At 43.4% G+C, this 17,627-nt stretch overlaps 4 protein-coding genes and 2 long non-coding RNA genes across 8 annotated transcripts in view; 3 read left to right on the forward strand and 3 right to left on the reverse strand.

The window, feature by feature from the left end:
• Positions 1 to 14,046, reverse strand: part of LOC135352080 (uncharacterized) — a 29,380-nt gene extending 15,334 nt beyond the window's left edge. The window contains exons 1-7 of one of the 2 annotated variants that reach the window (XM_064551225.1): positions 13,816 to 14,046; positions 13,164 to 13,733; positions 12,586 to 12,912; positions 12,328 to 12,519; positions 12,107 to 12,244; positions 11,739 to 11,813; positions 10,500 to 11,533 (exon numbers count right to left, since the gene is read on the reverse strand). In XM_064551225.1, coding sequence (XP_064407295.1) covers positions 10,607 to 11,533; positions 11,739 to 11,813; positions 12,107 to 12,244; positions 12,328 to 12,519; positions 12,586 to 12,912; positions 13,164 to 13,733; positions 13,816 to 13,926 — 2,340 coding nt within the window. In that variant the 5' untranslated portion in view covers positions 13,927 to 14,046 and the 3' untranslated portion in view covers positions 10,500 to 10,606. Of the gene's footprint in view, positions 1 to 10,499; positions 11,534 to 11,738; positions 11,814 to 12,106; positions 12,245 to 12,327; positions 12,520 to 12,585; positions 12,913 to 13,163; positions 13,734 to 13,815 lie in introns of those variants that run through there. The other variant, XM_064551226.1, reaches the window with a different exon arrangement.
• The window catches only part of LOC135352059 (uncharacterized), a gene marked incomplete in the record, with an annotated part of 851,949 nt that overhangs the window by 727,113 nt on the left and 107,209 nt on the right, over positions 1 to 17,627 (forward strand).
• Positions 1,089 to 3,566, reverse strand: LOC135352103 (uncharacterized). The gene is made up of 4 exons (XM_064551272.1): positions 2,745 to 3,566; positions 2,561 to 2,637; positions 2,246 to 2,320; positions 1,089 to 2,114 (listed from the first exon to the last, which is right to left on the reverse strand). Exons 1-4 carry the CDS (start codon positions 3,409 to 3,411, stop codon positions 1,188 to 1,190), a joined length of 1,746 nt encoding a protein of 581 aa, XP_064407342.1. The 5' UTR covers positions 3,412 to 3,566; the 3' UTR covers positions 1,089 to 1,187.
• LOC135352170 (uncharacterized) lies at positions 4,288 to 5,781 on the forward strand. The gene is made up of 2 exons (XR_010399639.1): positions 4,288 to 4,457; positions 5,521 to 5,781. It is a non-coding gene; the product is annotated as an uncharacterized LOC135352170 (long non-coding RNA).
• LOC135352189 (uncharacterized) lies at positions 5,819 to 9,555 on the forward strand. Of its 2 annotated transcripts, XR_010399667.1 has the most exons (8): positions 5,819 to 6,087; positions 6,497 to 6,711; positions 6,946 to 7,014; positions 7,072 to 7,150; positions 7,207 to 7,905; positions 8,143 to 8,347; positions 9,018 to 9,258; positions 9,496 to 9,555. It is a non-coding gene; the product is annotated as an uncharacterized LOC135352189 (long non-coding RNA). The 2 variants fall into 2 exon arrangements; XR_010399666.1 differs by having other exon boundaries at positions 9,018 to 9,549.
• LOC135352110 (inositol hexakisphosphate and diphosphoinositol-pentakisphosphate kinase 2-like) lies at positions 14,163 to 17,609 on the reverse strand. The gene is made up of 10 exons (XM_064551281.1): positions 17,340 to 17,609; positions 17,051 to 17,289; positions 16,782 to 16,870; positions 16,413 to 16,561; positions 16,206 to 16,358; positions 15,818 to 15,928; positions 15,562 to 15,767; positions 15,201 to 15,250; positions 15,025 to 15,147; positions 14,163 to 14,390 (listed from the first exon to the last, which is right to left on the reverse strand). The coding sequence occupies exons 1-10, from the start codon at positions 17,493 to 17,495 to the stop codon at positions 14,275 to 14,277; spliced, it is 1,392 nt and encodes a 463-aa protein (XP_064407351.1). The 5' UTR covers positions 17,496 to 17,609; the 3' UTR covers positions 14,163 to 14,274.

The raw sequence follows: 17,627 nt of genomic DNA on the forward strand, positions 1-17,627 counted from the left end.
CACACACAGGTTGAGCATTAATTAATAATTAAGTATGCCTTGACTGTACAGTAAGTGTACATGTGTGTGTGAGGTCAAGGTTCATTCATTTTGCCAATTGGCTCAGCTTCATTGTACATGCCCTAAACACGATAATTACCAGTTGTTGTTGTTCTTCCCACAGTTGAGCGTCGGCGTCGGGACAGGATCAACGAGCTCATCAAGGTACTGGCTCAGATAGTGCCTACTTGTCAGAAGAAAGACGCAACTACTGGTTCCATTGTCGGGGTGAGTGTGTGTGTCTGTGAGTGTGTGTACTAAAGTACTATTGGAAAAACCATCAAAATATCACTAACTTGGTTTTTTTTAAGAGAAAAATTACTATTATTGCTAAGCATGCATTTAGTGTAGAGCCCAGTGTTATGTTAGTTACTAGTAGCATAGAATCCAGCAGAGTTCATTGTATATAACACATGTAGTTAGTTACACATAAAATAAAATTGCTATTTTTTAACAGCAACTAAGCATGTTTTTTGTTATCTCCACGTACATGTCTCACCCTCACGTTATGTTTCCCTGACTCCAGTATGTGTACAGCAAGGGAACGGTACTGGACAAGACAGTCGACTACTTGAAAGAGCTCGTGTTTCAAAACGAACAACTCACAGCCAGTGCCAATATCGCAGAGAAATCAACCAATGCTTTAGCAATGCTTCAAAACCAAATCCAAGTCCTGGAGAAAGAGAACGCATTTCTTCGAGCACAGATTATCCAGTTTGGAATCGATGCAGCTGCCTCCTCTGGTCAGAAACAACCTAACCAGCAACTTCTAAACTCTCCTCTGGCCCAGAGTCTCCTCAACACAGTAGTGACCCACTCACCACCGACCACTTCTGTCTCCCCTCCACAACAATCTACACAACAAACTAACAATGTAGCAGCACAGCAACTACTACTATCCCTGGCACAGAACCTAACCAACAGCCCTCTGTTGACCTCACTGGCACAGAACCAAACACCAAGTTCTATCTCATCCCTACAATATTATTTTGTCTATTTTGTACTATTTTCAGGCATGTAATTATGTATGTACCACTTCATGTCATAATAACATGTGATAAAAGTCTGTTGCAACTCAACATGATAAAAAATATCAATAATCGTTATAAACTCATCGCACAATTAAAGAGAAAAAATTAACAAAATAACTAATTAGCACTTATAGAGAAGAAATCAACAGTTTGAATATAAGTAGAGAATAGTTTTGTCTGTCCTCCGGCTACAATGACCTCTCCACTAGGAAGTACTGAGCATGTGCAGTTGAGTCGTGCAGTAGGCAGGTCTCCCACTTTCACCCACCTCCTGGTGTCAGACTGGTAGAGGTGGATCGATGAACTTGGGTTAAATCCGTTCGCTCCACCAACGGCTAATAGTGACCTCCCAATACTGAGAGGAGTTGACAACACGAGTGGTACTTCCTGTAAGGTCTGCCAGAGAGTGGGTGTGTCCAGGTTGGAAAGGGCCTTTGCAATGAGTTCATTGAGGTCGACGTGGTGCACTGTCTTGGTTGCCCCCCCAGTGTGATCCCACCCTCCCATTAGGTAGAGGGTGTTTCCTATGAGAGTTGATTTCAGTTTTGATCGTGGGTTAGGTAGAGACTGAGCAATGTACCATCTTCTTGATGCCACGTCCATCACCTCCACAGAGGAGGTACGTCTTTTATCATCACGCCCACCAGCTACAATGATGTGGTTGTTGAAGGAGACAGCTGTTGAGGACTGACGAGCAATGTTCATTGGTGGATACGGGTGAGTCCATTTCCCTAATTCAAACACTGCAAGCTGATTGGTGCGTTTTTTGTTTCTTGGATCCTGTCCTCCCACCAGCACTAGTCGATTAGCGAGTGATGTCATAGCGAAGTACTTGGCAGTGTACTCTGGTAGTTTGGTCCATTGATCTTGCTCGAGCTTCATCACTGTACCCGAGTCACGATCATTGCCTGCACCACCTCCACCAACATACACCGTGTCACCGATAACAACACTCTGTATCGAGTCACCCATCTTGATTGGCAAATCTTTTCGTCTTCTCCATTTCAGAGTGAGTGGAGGTCTCAACTCTCTGGGAGGGGGACCCTGAATAATGAATGAGTGCAATTATTAAGAGGCCACGCCCACCAGTCTAATAGAATGTACAGTACGATTATAAGAGATCAAAGCTTCTACTATATAGCTCTGCAATAATATAATGGTGCATTTTGTCTCACCTGTCTTTGCTGTTGAATGATGGCGTCTCTCCTGACCAGCTCAGCATCTTTGTGCTCAATCTGTTTTCTAGGTGCCTGTACAGGGGAACGTTGGTGGAAATCTTAGAATTAAAACACAGACATGAATATCATTAGTGGAAATTCTACAACAGAACGAGAACAAACAACAATTTCCGCTAAAGAAAGTACATAATTATAGGCACACTCAAACGGATGTGTAGTTACGGCTTAACCACTTGAGACAGCATCCATGCATGTTAAGGTACAATACTATTGTTGCTGTGAGAATCTCATTCACACACTACATGTACGCACCTTCTTGACTGGTTGAGTGTCCTTTGACTCCCTTTTTGTTGCCTCCACTGAACCAAAACCTCTCGTCAAGTAAGCATCTAGAAAATCGATACTAACATTAATACAGACGAATGTGATTTTTTTCGTTAGGGTTATAGTTATAGGGTTAGCGGAATTGTAAAACACATAATTATAATTAACTCACAGATATCCCTGGCAGATGGTCTCCTCGTCATGTCTTCTTGCAAACAACTGTCGATAAGCTTCCTCAACCTGTGTGTGTGAGGGATTTGGGCAACATGGAATGATCGATCCTTGGCTGATTTAATGGTCTCTAGCTTGCAAACAATCTGTGTCACAATCACCCCATAGGAAAACACATCCAGGCTACTATCGTATTTCTCCTCTTCCAATCGAATAGCCTCAAGAGGTAAATACCCCATCCGGTGACTAATGGCTGTGAGGGTGTGGCTAAGCATGGAGGGATCGTATAGCCGTGACATGCCAAAGTCGGATATCTTTGCGACAGGCACTGGTCGTGTAAGCTTCAGTAAGACGTTATCACCACAGAGGTCACGATGGATAATCTTCTTGCTGTGAATGTAGGCCAGACCACAAGCAATGTCTTTCGAGAGGCTAATTTCACATTCGCTAGTGAGGGACTCTTCATCAAGGCCGGAAAAATAAGATCTCAGATTGCAATCCATCAGCTCAACAACGAGGATTGTACTCCCTGATTTGGGGTGCTTGGCAGTCGACAAATACAGAACAACATTTGGGTGCTGGAACGACTTGAGAAAATCACTCTCACGATCAATTGCATCACTAGCTTCTTCGTTTTTGCCGACTGAAATACTTGCCTGCATCTCCATAGCATCGTGAAGCAGCACTTTGACTGCACATATCTCGCCCCTGTAGCTGCCTTTGAAGACTGCTCCAAATGCACCTTTACCGAGACGCTCGTCTAGGAAAACAGTTAAATCATCGTTGATCTTCTGGCGGTTTTGGTCAACTGTAGAACATTGTGTGTGTGTGTGTGTGTGTGTGTGTGTGTGTGTGTGTGTGTGGGTGTGTGGGGGGGGTGAATATTATAGCAGCTAACGAACTAAGCATTATGACTGTATGATTCCTGTGCTGAACTAGTGCTTACCCTCTGACTTCACATCAGTAGGATTGCTTGCATCAGTAGACTGTAGATGATCTCTTTCGATGGTCTGGGCTATGTGAACTTCACTCACGATGGGACTAGACAATGCCTCCACCATCTCTTTCCAGCTCTTCCCTCCTTCATTAAGCCATTTAATCAAACCCTCACGATAGCAGTCATCAGGATTGTTGCTCCATTCTTTCCCGATGCTGTGGATTGTAGCCTGGGGTACGTCAAGAATAAGCAAGATGTTTCGCCACTTAATTCGAGCATCAAACGTGACGAGATACAATCTCTTTAGATCTGCTATTGTGAGATAGTCGGACATCTTCTCTGTAGAATAATTATGGTTATAATTTGTCAGAATTTAATATGTGATAAAATAATATTTGGTGTGTGCAAACTAAATCATGTACATACAGTAAAAACAGTACTGTCTGCACTTACTGATAATAATCCAGAGGCTACAGTATCTTCACAGCTTGATACCAGGCAAGATACAGAAATACAGGACAACAGCTAGCTCAGCTACAACAAGACCCGTCCTCTTTCTCTGCAGAATAAACAAATAGCTGTCACATGCGATGACACATAACATTGCTAAACCACGTGGCTGGTCTTTCACTTCCATACTAAGCTAGAGAAAAGAAGAAATTGTGCAGTCAGTTTTGAAGCTCTGAGCAAGTGGTCAAACTATTTGTCTGTATTGGTTGAGGCTGAAGACAGGAGTCCATGGACAGGGACTACTGAGGAACCTTCATCAAGAACAAGGTAATGTACTTATTTGTAAATAATTACAAAACGAGAGGTCATTTCTTTTGGAGGTTGAGAAAAATTCCTGGTGTTGCATATTTAGAGGGTCGCATCTAATTGGAGGTTACTCTACTATCCTCGATTATAGGACGCTTAAAATTACTTCTAGCGCCCTGGAATCGAGGCTGTGGTTTGACCTCTATTTAGGACGCAACATATAAAAAATAATTGTCTACTTTTAGAGGTCAGAAAATTGCCTAAGATCGAGGGTGTCGCATATTTGGAGGGTCGCCTTAAATTGAACAAGTACGGTACTTGTGTATAATGTGTAGTTAGTTATAATGTGGGCCCTAACTTTGGACGTTTCGTTTTCGTATTATTTTCGCTTTCGTATTACATGGTTAGAATTTGCATGATGGTAACTACCTCCCAAATAACGAATACACACACACTTGTTGTTCCCGCCCATACTTGTACTCAGAGATGTGCTCACAGAATAAGGCCTATAGTTTACTAGGATCATTTATGAGATGGAGGATTGAAAAATTAAGATATTCCGGGCACACCACTGTCAGTGTGTACTGTATAGCGTATAGCGGGTAGGGTATAAACTTTCGTAGAATGACCGTTGAAAGGTTTTCGCGGATTTAATTTTCACGGAATAGCAGCCTTTCTGCAGCATGCATGCATGCGATATTAAATTCTAAACCTGTGTAGGGTACCAGCTACATAGTCTTGTACATGGCTTGTAATAATAATTATTATACGTGTATAATTATGATGATATCCCATTTTGTACTACATCAGGAGTGCATGAACTCCTGGTACTATAATAATTATTATCGGGTTTAAAATACAGCGACTTTTCAATTACGAATTACGAAATTCGCTCAATAGATTGGTCATGCAATTTCCCATTTACAGTTACAACACAATCAAGCTTGTACAGTGTCATTCACAATCCATTAACCTCTCATTGGATAGTACTGTCCCTATTCCTGTGTTGTACACTACTGTCTATTTAAGTGTTATTTATGTTTATGTGATCAATTTCCTGAACCAATTTTCCCTCCCCCCACAGTCTCGTGCATGGACAAAGATGATGTGTACAGTTTTGGAGTGCTTGCTTGTGAAGTGGTGAATGCCAGATTTCCTGAAGCTGCTGTATTTCTTGGTCTGCTATCGAGTATGGAAGGTGTATGGCGGGAGCTCCACCCACTCATCACCTCAGGACAGACCCTCCATGGACACTGTGTTACACCACATCAAACAATTGGACTCTGAGTCTTAGTATTGGTGCATGAGTGTGTTATTATTAATTTGTGTAAAGAATATATAATTATTATGAAGATTTAATAATTATTCTTGCAAACAAAGTGGGGGAGGGGCTGCTCAAGATGAGGGGGTGTTGCATATGGGGTCAGAGATCAGAAAGCCATGTGGACTCACAGAAAACTGTACTAGATATCATGCAAGATGAAGGCAGCCTTGATAGCAGCCAAGGTCCTCACACTCGCGTCTGCTCCCTTCATAAAGCCAGCTCTCTGGGGAAGCTGAACGTACCAGTGGTTTTGCTTCCCTATGTCCCCTCCAGCACTGGAGTCAAGGTCAACTTCACTCTGAGCTCCCCTCAAGGTTGCTTCTCTTGGTCAGTGTACCTACTGTGTGTGTGTAGGGGAGGGGGGATACTGGTGTAAGCTGTGACCCTGAGTTACAGTCAATAGTTAATTAAGCTTGGTGCAAAGATTTAGGCCTAAAAACAATTTTAACGTGGCTTAATATTGCTCGGTGAATTCCAGCGTCCAATAATTATTATATAATTATAGTGCAATAAAAATAATTAATGATCACGTATAATTATTATGCCACACACACACACTCCCACCCACACACACACACACACACACACACACACACACTCCCACCCACACACACACACACAGGTTGAGCATTAAACCGGACATAGTGTCAGATATCTAACCATGCAGCTAGCATACTTGTAGTGATACATGTGTGTCTCTCCCCTGCCCTAACCACACCCCCTCACACACGTGCAGGTGTTGGCAAGTCCACCCTCCTCCGCTCTATGGCGTGTCATGAGCTGCGTCTACCAGCTGGTGTGAGTGTACTACACGTGGAGCAAGAGGTCACCGGGGACAACACACTAGCACTGGATAGTGTACTCAAGTGTGACACTGAGAGAGTGCAGCTGCTCGCTAGAGAGGGGGAGCTACTGCATGGCCTCAGGGGACAAGAACACAGCAGCAGGCAGGTCTGTATACTAGGGGTGGGGGGAGGTGTTTTAAGTACAGTAAAATTACAATAATGAATTTTATTGTGTCCAGCTATGATTAGGGTTACCAGTGTGTAGGTGTCCTAGTGTGTAGTGTACTGTGTGTTTGACTGCTAGTCAGCATTCGTATGATTATGGTTTGTGTGTATATTTTCAGTAGTTATTTTCAGTACTTTATTTACCTTTCATCTTCCCCTCTCTCTGTATGTGTAGCGCTTCTGATGAACTGGCTGAGGTATACCTTCCACTACAGGAGATAGACGCTGATGAAGCACCAGCAAGGTAACTGTACCCAGTAGATCAAGTACCATCTTACACACTGTGCTCACTCACTCACAGAGCTGGCTGTATTCTGGCTGGTCTGGGGTTCACTCCACAGAAGAATGAGATTTTATCTAGCTAAGACACTATTTGCAAGGTAAGCAGTTTTTGTGAGACGGAAGTGCTGACATTAATTAATCTTCTGTTTTCTAGGGGAAGGCGTGGGTGTTTTTTCAGAATCAGGCTTGTTTTCAGAGCTATCTTTTAGCTGCCATAACTTGAATTCCGTGGATACAATTTCAATGATTTTCTGATTTTCTGAAAGCTTAGAAAGAGACCTTTCAAATGGTGTCATCAAAGTTTATATTTGAGAGATAAAAGTATTTACCAATTTGGCCATAACATGAATAAAATAGCCCATGGGGTCCAAGGCGGAAAATTACAAATTAGGGCCCCAACAAAATTTTGGATCAAAACACATCATTTGAAAGGTCTCTTTAATTCTAAGCTTTCAGAAAATCATAACATTTTTGACATTGGATCAACGGTATTAAAGTTAATGGCTGTTGAAAAATCAGGTTTGTTTTTAGAGCTATCTTTTAGAGGCCATAACTTATGTTAGGAACGTCCTATTTAAAAAACTCAAAGACGCATTCTGTAGCTCTGAGAAAGCACTATTGTACACAATTAAAGTGTCTTAAAACCGCTAATTGCTCGCAGTGCCAAAGCTCACTAATTTGTGTGTCCTATGCTGTAGATGTGGGAACACGGAACCATCGTCGGTTGTGTGCAGTGTATTATAGTCGTACCCCCGGGTTTAAAGTGTCCATGGACTACTGGACCGTGTCATGCAGCTGCTGGAGGTGTCCTTCACCAAAGATGGCAGTGGATACTTCCTGAAGGCAGCTAAAGGTGAGGGTTGCATAAGCACAGCTGTGTATGTGTGTTAGGGACTTGTGAAGGAACTACATATGCATTCAGTCCAGTTTGTTGGGAATAAATGGCCGTGAGGTTTTTGAAGTGTATGTGTTGAATCCACTGGAAGATTATTTTGTCATAAAATTAATTCCTACAACTACACTTGCTCACTGCCCACACTTCTGCACTGCTTGTGTTTACCGCTCCCTCCCCTGCACACACACTCCACAGACTCTACCTAGTTCCCGGGCCGTTGTGCAGAGGTGTGTGTACGTGGGAAGGTGATTGGGAAACTGGGCATGCTCCATCCTGGTGTGTCTGTTGTGCAGCTCTAGTGTGTGTGAGACTGGGAGGTGTGTCTGGTGCAGCTGTTCTCACGGCCTCCTCCAACCAGTACCTGCCCTCCGTACTCTCCAGAGAGAACCTATCTCCTCAGGTTAGTGTGTGTTCATCATGACCTCCTTGACAGTATGTACCCATGCCAGGTGTGTGTTTAGGGTCAATACTGCAAGGTCATGTACTGTACATAATTATGTCATGTACATATAATTATAGCCTGGATCCCAGGGTAGGCCGGTGAACGAGGCTAGTACATATAATCCTTTTGTTTGTAGTTAGGGTGCTTTAGAGATCTAACATACTCTTCTTGAGGGGAGGGGTAGTTAAACACATTATTTTAAACAGCCATAACTTTAATACCGTTGATCCAATGTCAAAATTTATATTATTTGCTTAAAGCTTAGAAACAGACTTTCAAATAATGTGCTTCAATCCAAAATTTCTTTGGTGTAATTTTTCGGCCTTGGACTATCAGCTATTATCCTTGGTTGTGTCCAAATTAGTTTTGTAGCTCAAAATAATATGAACTTTGATGGCGACGTTTGAAAGGTATATCTTATATACCATTCGATTCCTTGTTAAAAACCGCTTCTATCTATATATGCTGTAGAGCTGGTAAGCTCCACATTTTGTGATCTTGTGTGTGGGCATTGGGTGCATGATGTGAGATCAATTTCAACATGGTATGGAGTGTTGTTAACATGGAGGGTGACATTGTATGAGTGTAATAATGTGCGACCCCCCCCCCCCCCCACACACACCTTTAGGCCAACTATGCTGCTCACTCTAACTGACCTTACGATTATTCTAGTATTCATAATGTAAGTACGTACATATTGTATACCAGTACATGTGTTGTGTGGTGTCCCTTTTATCATAGTTGAGTGTGAGTGTGAGAGGCCATATATATAAGGAGGACATACGTGTGTCGAGGCTGGAGGTGGCCCGTGTGCTGAGGGAGAGAAATTAGTACAAAGAGAAGTACCTCTCACTATTGGAGCAGATTAGGTAAAGGGTCATCGTGTAGTGTTTGTAAAGCGGTCATCATAACTCTAATACATACTAACACTGTGTATCCAGAGGAGGTTCGACAGGTGCAGTGCAGCTCAAGCAATTAGTCTCTGATTACACGCTTGCATGAGCGGATAATTAGTGTTCATGCAATCAAAGGCTAATACATACTAACACTGTGTATTTGTACTAACAATGTTAGTTGATTAATAATAATGTTTCTCTGTTGCACAGGATGAGTGCTGACTCGGCTCTGTTTAAGTCCAAGAGCAAGAAATCAAAGTGGTTCGACTAGTGAGTTGTGTCACGTCAGTTAGTGTGTAGAGTTGTAGTGAAGCTTTTCTTATTCTAGTCACTCTATAGAGATTATTATAGAATACAGTCAGGTTAATTAATGGACTCCATAGCGGACCTATGCCACCTCTAGAGTACAGCTATACTGTTTCACTGTATATCTTGAAGTCAGATTATAATCTAGTGCAATAAGATACTATTAGTGTTATGATTCTACTAAAACTCGTTCTCAAAAGTTTCAGCCTATAGTCTAGTTTTATTTTATTGCTCCCGTTACTTGCTGCTTAACCAGATCATATATACTATTGTATAACACTCCTCTGGTTTCTATAGATCTTTATTATTTATGTCAACAGCCGAGGGTAGCACCTCAGTGCTCTAGTTCTAATTGTAGATTGACTGATGGATTTGTCTTCTGTACTATTGTTTGATTTTTCCACCCCTCATCTTTTCCGGCCCCCAGTTATGCGGCCATTTTTCAGCCCGGCCAAGTGTTGAGGAGACAAGAAGAGGCACTGAGAATGGAGGTAGAGGTACAGAGTACATTATCTGGAAAATGCATTTGTGTCATACTTTGTAGAGTCCCTTAAAGTCATTCAAGGTCAGCTATAGTGTGTCCTATTTGAAGGTGTGCAATGTACAATCATGTACGACCCCCCCCCCCCCCCACACACACACACACACCTTTAGGCCTACTATGCTGCTAAGAGAGGGGCCTCACGTAAACTGGCCACTCAGTGTGACTATGACCACGTGACTCTTTAACCCCTCAGTTCCCGACCCCACCCCTCACTGTCTGTCTCGGAAAAGGAGAGAGTCTTTGGATTCTGGGAGAAGGCGTCCACCCTACCCTCGGACCTGAACTTTTATGAGACTGTTAAATATTATTTTGTCTGTTTTTGTACTATTTTCTGGCAATGTAATTATGTATGTACCACTTCATGTCATCATAATAACTATAATTATATGCAATAAAATTCTGTTGCAACTCAACATAATAAAAAGAATATCAATATCGCTATAAACTCATCGCACAATTAAAAAGAAACAATTAACAATTAGCACTTATAGAGAAGAAATCAACAGTTTGAATAAAACTAAATTTTGTCCGTCCTCCGGCTACAATGGCCTCTCCACTAGGAAGTACTGAGCATGTGCAGAAGTATCGTGCAGTAGGCAGGTTTCCCACTTTCACCCACCTCCTGGTGTCAGGCTGGTAGAGGTGGATCGATGAACTTGGGTTGTCTCTGTCATCGCACCCACCAACGGCTAATAGTGACCTCCCAATACTGAGAGGAGCTGATCGCACGAGTGGTACTTCCTGTAAGGTCTGCCAGAGAGTGGGTGTGTTCCGGTTGGAAAGGGCCTTCGCAATGAGTTCATTGAGGTCGACGTGGTGCACTGTCTTGGTTGCCCCCCCAGTTTGATCCCACCCTCCCATTAGGTAGAGGGTATTTCCTATGAGAGTTGATTTCAGTTCTGATTGTGGGTTAGGTAGTGACTGAGCAATGTACCATCTTCTTGATGCCACGTCCAACACCTCCACAGTGGAGGTAAGTCGTTTATCATCCTCCCCACCAGCTACAATGATGTGGTTGTTGAAGTAGACAGCTGTTGAGGAATGGCGAGCAATGTTCATTGGTGGGTACGGGTGAGTCCATTCCCCTGACTCAAACACTGCAAGCTGATTGGTGTGTTTGGTGTTTCTTGGATCACGTCCTCCCACCAGCACTAGTCGATTAGCGAGTGATGTCATAGCGAAGTACTTGTCAGTATACTCTGGTAGTTTGGTCCATTGATCTTGCTCGAGTTTCATCACTGTACACTTGTCACAATCATTGTCTGCAATGCCTCCACCAACATACACCGTGTCACCGATAACAACACTCTGTACCAAGTCACCCATCTTGATTGGCATGTTTTTTCTTCTTCTCCATTTCAGAGTGAGTGGAGGTCTCAACTCTCTGGGAGGGGGACCCTGAATAATGAATGAGTGTAATTAGGATAGTGTCTACTAACAAGCGAGTGTTACTTGTAGCAATAATTGCATGCACACTAAATCACTTTCTCTAATTAGCTTAAGAGGCCACGCCCACCAGTCTAATAGAATGTACAGTACGATTATAAGAGATCAAAGCTTCTACTATAGCTCTGCAATAATATAATGGTGCATTTTGTCTCACCTGTCTCTGCTGTTGAATGATGGCGTCTCTCCTGACCAGCTCAGCATCTTTGTGCTTAATCTGTTCTCTGTGTGCCTGTACAGGGGAACGTTGGTGGAAATCTTTGAATTAAAACACAGACGTGAATATCATTAGTGAAAATTCTACAACAGAACGAGACAATTTCCGCTAAAGGAAGTACATAATTATAGGCACACTCAAACGGAGGTGTATTTAGCGGCTTAACATGATTTATACAATAGCATCAATTGTTGAGGTATTGTTGGAATCTCATCGACACACTTAGCTACATGTACGCAAACAAATATCATCATTGTAGTATAATACTAGCGTATAAGAATGTGTGCATTTGGTGACTACTATAATACCTGTAAGAGAGCGGCCCTCTCAACTAGAGCAGCCTCTCTCTGGGAAATCAGATCAGCGATCCTTGACTCTTGTTCACTGAGTTGTCTGTCCTTGTCAGCAATCATACCATCTTTGGTGGCACAGACACTATTCAATATCTGTATATAAAGTAAGGTTATCAACATGCTAGCTCGTTGAGCGAAATAGCTTATAATGAACAAAATAAACTGGTTCTGCTGACCTGTTGCTGTCTAGCAAGCTGAGTATCTTTATCCGCTACTTCCTCATCTTTTTGAACAAGTAGCTCATCTTTTTGTACCAGAAGTCCATCTTTTTGATCCAGTTGATCGTCTTTTTGTGCCAGAAGTGCGTCTTTCTCAGTTAATTGCTCATCTTTCCTCTCCAGTATCCTGTCCTTCTGGACCACCTCTCTCTGAGAACAGAGTACAGCATGCAGTGTCAGACCCTTGTACCCACTAGCTCACTGGACTGGACTCACCTGTAGAGCCTCTATCCTCTTCTCCTTTGCCCTGAGGGTCCTGGCAGTCTTCACTCGTGCAATGTCCAGCAGGAGCAGTCCTCCGTCCATCTCCCTCCCCACCTCCTCCAGAGACGAAAGGAGCTCAGCGGTGGTTGGTCTTCTCTCTGGGGTGTTGGCCAGACACTCCCTCACCAGACCAAACAGAGGGTGCTCACGTCCACCCGCCAGACTCCTCTCAAGGAGAGCCGTGTAGGGACCTCGACGCTCAAACTCTGAGCGAGCCAGGAGGTGGTCTGGGTTGTTAGGGTCGCTGTACGTGGGGGCAAGGAGATCTCCTGGAAACACCTAGTCCAATGACACGAGTGGAAGAACATGTGAATACTGACTGTCATGATTGTTTTTATGTATATGTCTGTATGTATGGAGAAAACGAGTACAAGTATATTCACAATCATACATACAAAATGCATTTGCTGAAGGTCAACAATATTAAAGGGGGATCTCCCCAACACATACAACCACAATACTTATAAGGTAATTCACTGCATGAATGGTCACCAGGAATCTAACCTATGAATATCATTAACTACACATACTTGTGTGAGAGCAAACAATTGCAGCACTCCGAAAGAGAAGACGTCCAGACTGGGTCCGTACACACTGTGACCTCTGTCAGAGAGGGCCTCGGGCGGCATGTACACCAGTGTCCCAGGAAACCTCGTCAGAGTCCTGGCCAGTCGACCAGGCTCCAGATTCACGATACGAGAGTTACCAAAGTCTGTGATCTTGGCTCTCAGAGATGACGTCAGCAGGACGTTCCTGGCAGTGAGATCACGATGGACCACGGACTCACGATGCAGGTGGAGCAGCCCTCGAGCCACACAGACCAGAATGTACTGGGTAACAGAGAGGGGGATGTTGGGGGTGGACTCTAGGAGATCGTCCAGACTTGAGTCCAGCCTCTCCATGACCAGGAGGGGCAGTCGAGAGCCAGTCACGAAACACAGCCCAATGAACTGGGTGATGTTGGGGTGACGGATGCGAGCCATGAGTCGACACTCTCGGCGGTAGTTCCCAGCTAGGTTGGCCACTCCACCACGCTCGTCCGTCTCCAGGAGAACCTCGTGGATCTTCTTGGCTGCATACACCTCACCATTGATCATCACCTGTGCATGGAGGCAGTCACACTTGAATAGCTAGCAGATACACTAGAGACAGTGCACAGAAACAAAGCATGCAGTGACTGACCTCTTGAACAGAGCCATAGGAGCCAGTTCCTAGAACTCTCTCCTCTCCAAAGTGCTCCACATTCTCCAGCACAAACTCCCTCAAGTCAGCATCATCTCGCAAAGAAAACATGGTTGACTCAGCTAGCTACATATACTGGTACATGTACGTAGCCATATAAAATACTATCAGGAGTGTATGCATTCCTGATCCTAGTGCAGCGGAAGTAAATGTGGGGTAATTTTCTTCCGGTTATACAGGAACAGCCATCTATGTTTATTTTGTCAAATTCGCAAAATATTAGTGCTGGTAATTTCAACGATCCTTGCCAGAACGCAATAGCTATAAAGGGTCAATTTTTTAATAAATTTTATACAAGTCTTCAAAAAAAATATATAATTATATAATCTTCAAAAAAATAATTGAAATCTGTTGGTGGTTGGGCCATAATAATAGGGTATAAATAATAATACTAGCTTATTATATAATCGGTGAGATGGTTCCTAGCTTGGGGCTCTGGAGGTTGTGTCTGGTGGTGGCATAGGGGAGTGCAACAGCATCCGTGATAACCGTTAAATCCAACTTTAATCTGGGAACTGTGTGTGTGTGTGTGTGTGTGTGTGTGTGTGTGTGTGTGTGTGTGTGTGTGTGTGTGTGTGTTTGAGGATAGTATATTATACAGAAGTATATACTATAGGGTGTGTGTATGAGATATACAGAAGTATAGGGACCAGGCTTTCCGACACAACTGACTCTGCCTAAAATTAGAAACAGCTCAAAGTTCTAATGCATTTTACATAGTCTATCACAGTGTCACAGAAACAAAAGAACAAAAGAGCAGACAACACAAAACCATACAGGTATAGAAAAAGCAAGCAGATGTTTGAGAGTCGAGAATGATGTGTGTGTGTGTGTGGTTGTAATACACATGTACATATACATGTCACGTCGTGTACATGCATGCACACTTTAGCTGATAAGTACACGCTAGGCACAAGCACACATGGACTTGTGTGTGTGTGTGTGTGTGTGTGTGTGTGTGTGTGTGTGTACACGCTAGGCACAAGCACACATGGACTTGTGTGTGTGTGTGTGTGTGTGTGTGTGTGTGTGTGTACACGCTAGGCACAAGCACACATGGACTTAGTTGGTTAATCTACAGTGTGTTGGGTTCCATGGAACCCATGGAACCTGTCTGGATCTGACACTGATAAGGAATCAATTAGTTACCTAATAGGACACGGTTTGAAGCTCTTTCACAGCTACAGGGTTTCAGTCCATTCATCTTTACACAGTACTGGTTGGCATGGTTACAATCATTCACACACCCAGATGTTGTACAGCAAAGTTTCCCTAAGAATGTAAGTAGAAAAAATAAATACTGAAGTCCACAAACTAATACTTGCCTTCCATTGTAGCAGGGTCACACAAATACCTCTTCATTTCTGTCTCAGATCTAAAACGTTGAGTTAAAAAAAAACACAGAGTGGATTAACAAGTAGTCTCGATTCCAGGTAGCAAGGAAGCTAGGGAGAAAGACCTGGGAATTGACCTGATTAATTAACAGGCTTTATGTACACACATTCCATTAAGGGTCATTGTTGACAATGGTCAGGAACTTAATTCATGTTTATTTGCCATCATAACCATACCGATGCAATTAATAATTATAAGTATTTTCAGGAATTAGTTAGCACCAATACCCAGTATTCCAGTTATAGGCACATTCTAATTATGTGGTAATTAAAGCAATTTTCAACTGCTTACACGTTAGTGTTGACAGTATTATACTCGACGGAGGGTGGAGTACGAGGGAAGAGATGAGGGGCCAGTTGAGCTGTCACCATCTCCAGCAAGATCTGAGCACAGTCATCGTAGTACTTCTCAGAGTTCTTAGCTACACTGAATCCATTGACGTCACACACGTAGCTCTTCCCATTGGCCCTCAGGAGGTCAAACCCACACACTGTTTGCTGAGAGGGGAGACACGTAGTATCAAACAAATAAACAAAAAACAACTTACCTTGAAAGCCAGGCATACTTTCTTTACGATAAGTTTCTCTTCATTGGTCAACACAATTGGATACCTAGTCTCCTTTCCATTAGAATTTCTGTCCACCGTTCCACCAAATACCTGGAGCAAAATGAATACCGTAGTGTTACTAGAATGTTTTGCGATCATTAAACACATGCAAACTTAATTTGCAAGGGTTGATCAATTTGCAACAATAAAATCCGCAAAACCTAAATTATTACTAGTAAATACACACGATCCTTGCCAGAACGCAATAGTTAAATGGCAAAGGGTCAAATTTTCTGCCAATTTGGCTCATTCGCAAAGGTTTTTCACCCGCAAAATATTCTAGTAATACTGTATAACACCATCGTCACAAGATATTCACATGACTTACCGGTGACTTTCTGGCATCTGCAAAGGCATAATCTGGTCCAACAGCATGAACTTTGACGTCAGTTCCGTCAGTGGCCAGAAACTCCTCATAGATGTACGACCCGTCCTTTCGCACAGAGCTCTCCTTCGAGTAGGCACTGTTGCTGGTTTTTGTCTGTAAATATACAAATTAAATTGGTGTGAAGACTATGCTTCTTTCACGACTGACCTTCCTGAAGAGCCTCTGAGATCCTCCACCATAGTCAGAGGGGAAGTAGATGTAGATATTGTGGTCCTCAGCAGAGACTGGCTTCTCAACAAACGGTTTGTGGAACACTTGACCACCTACTTCAATTACATCATCATTCTCAACAATCTCTGTGGGGGGATTGAATGTGTGTGTGGGGGGGATTGAGTGTGTGTGTGTGTGTGTGTGTGTGTGTGTGGGGGGGGGGAGGGTTGAGTGTATGTGTGTGGGGGTGATGAGTGTGTGTGTGTGGGGGGGGCTGAGTGTGTGTGTGTGGGGGGGCTGAGTGTGTGTGTGTGTGTGGTGGGGAGGGGGCGGTAATATACTGGTTAAATATTTACTTTCACTCACCTATTTCCTTTTCAGCACCGCCCCTGTTGAGGACCACGTGTTTGGGTACCTCCACTCCGTTCTTGATGAGGGTCTCGTACACCTGTTGTCTGGGGAGGAACAACACTCACACAGTGGCACTACTCACACACACACACACTCACACACACACACCCACCCACCCACCTACCCACCCACATACACCCACATGCATGCACACACGCACACACACACACACACACACACACACACACACACACACACACACACACACACACACACACACACACCTGTCCATGAGGGTGTACTGCTCCTGAAGGTCGTTGACCACCATGGGCTGACGCAGGTCCACGTAGGCAATGGCCTTGTCTAGAGGGAAGCCATCAGAGTAGAATGCAACCAGACAGTCCACTACTGGCCACTCGTCCACTGGCTGGTGCAGGATCACTTCATCACTGAAGATCTGAATCTCAATAGACTGATGAGAGGCTAGACGACGGAGAATGTTCTGCATCGGCTTGGCTAGTGTCTGTAGAGATGTCACAGTAAACTCAATACCTAGACACACATAGTAGATACCTTTTTGTTCATTGCACACACTCCTATTGTGATCAGTCCATCCTCAGCTTCATGCACACAGCAACTGGACCCAGTACCTTGGTTGTCCTTGAAGATGATGCGAGGCTCCTCGACCTCAGCGTTGTCTGTACCTGTGTCTGAACGCTGCCCTTCCATCTAGTTTAAGCTAGCTACCTGTAGCTAGCAATAGAAGTACAATGACCGTGGTTCCTTTGAAATTAATTTGAAGAATGCATTAATTATGCGTTAATTATGATTCCTTACGCATTAAAATTAATACGCATTTAG

The sequence above is a fragment of the Halichondria panicea genome, chromosome 1 (genome assembly GCF_963675165.1).
Source record: "Halichondria panicea chromosome 1, odHalPani1.1, whole genome shotgun sequence".
Taxonomy (NCBI): domain Eukaryota; kingdom Metazoa; phylum Porifera; class Demospongiae; order Suberitida; family Halichondriidae; genus Halichondria; species Halichondria panicea.

Bases quoted from the DNA above. Each gene is read 5' to 3' on its own strand.
- LOC135352110 (XM_064551281.1), bottom strand. From the start codon at position 17,495: ATGGAAGGGCAGCGTTCAGACACAGGTACAGACAACGCTGAGGTCGAG. The intron at 15,251-15,561 runs GTAAGCAGTTGA...TCAACGTTTTAG, and splicing joins AATACTGTCAACACTAACGT to ATCTGAGACAGAAATGAAGA. The intron at 14,391-15,024 runs GTAACTAATTGA...ACACACACACAG, and splicing joins TTCAAACCGTGTCCTATTAG to TTCCCAGATTAAAGTTGGAT.
- LOC135352103 (XM_064551272.1), bottom strand. From the start codon at position 3,411: ATGGAGATGCAGGCAAGTATTTCAGTCGGCAAAAACGAAGAAGCTAGT. The intron at 2,638-2,744 runs GTGAGTTAATTA...TCGATTTTCTAG, and splicing joins ACCATCTGCCAGGGATATCT to ATGCTTACTTGACGAGAGGT. The intron at 2,115-2,245 runs GTGAGACAAAAT...TTCATTATTCAG, and splicing joins TCATTCAACAGCAAAGACAG to GGTCCCCCTCCCAGAGAGTT.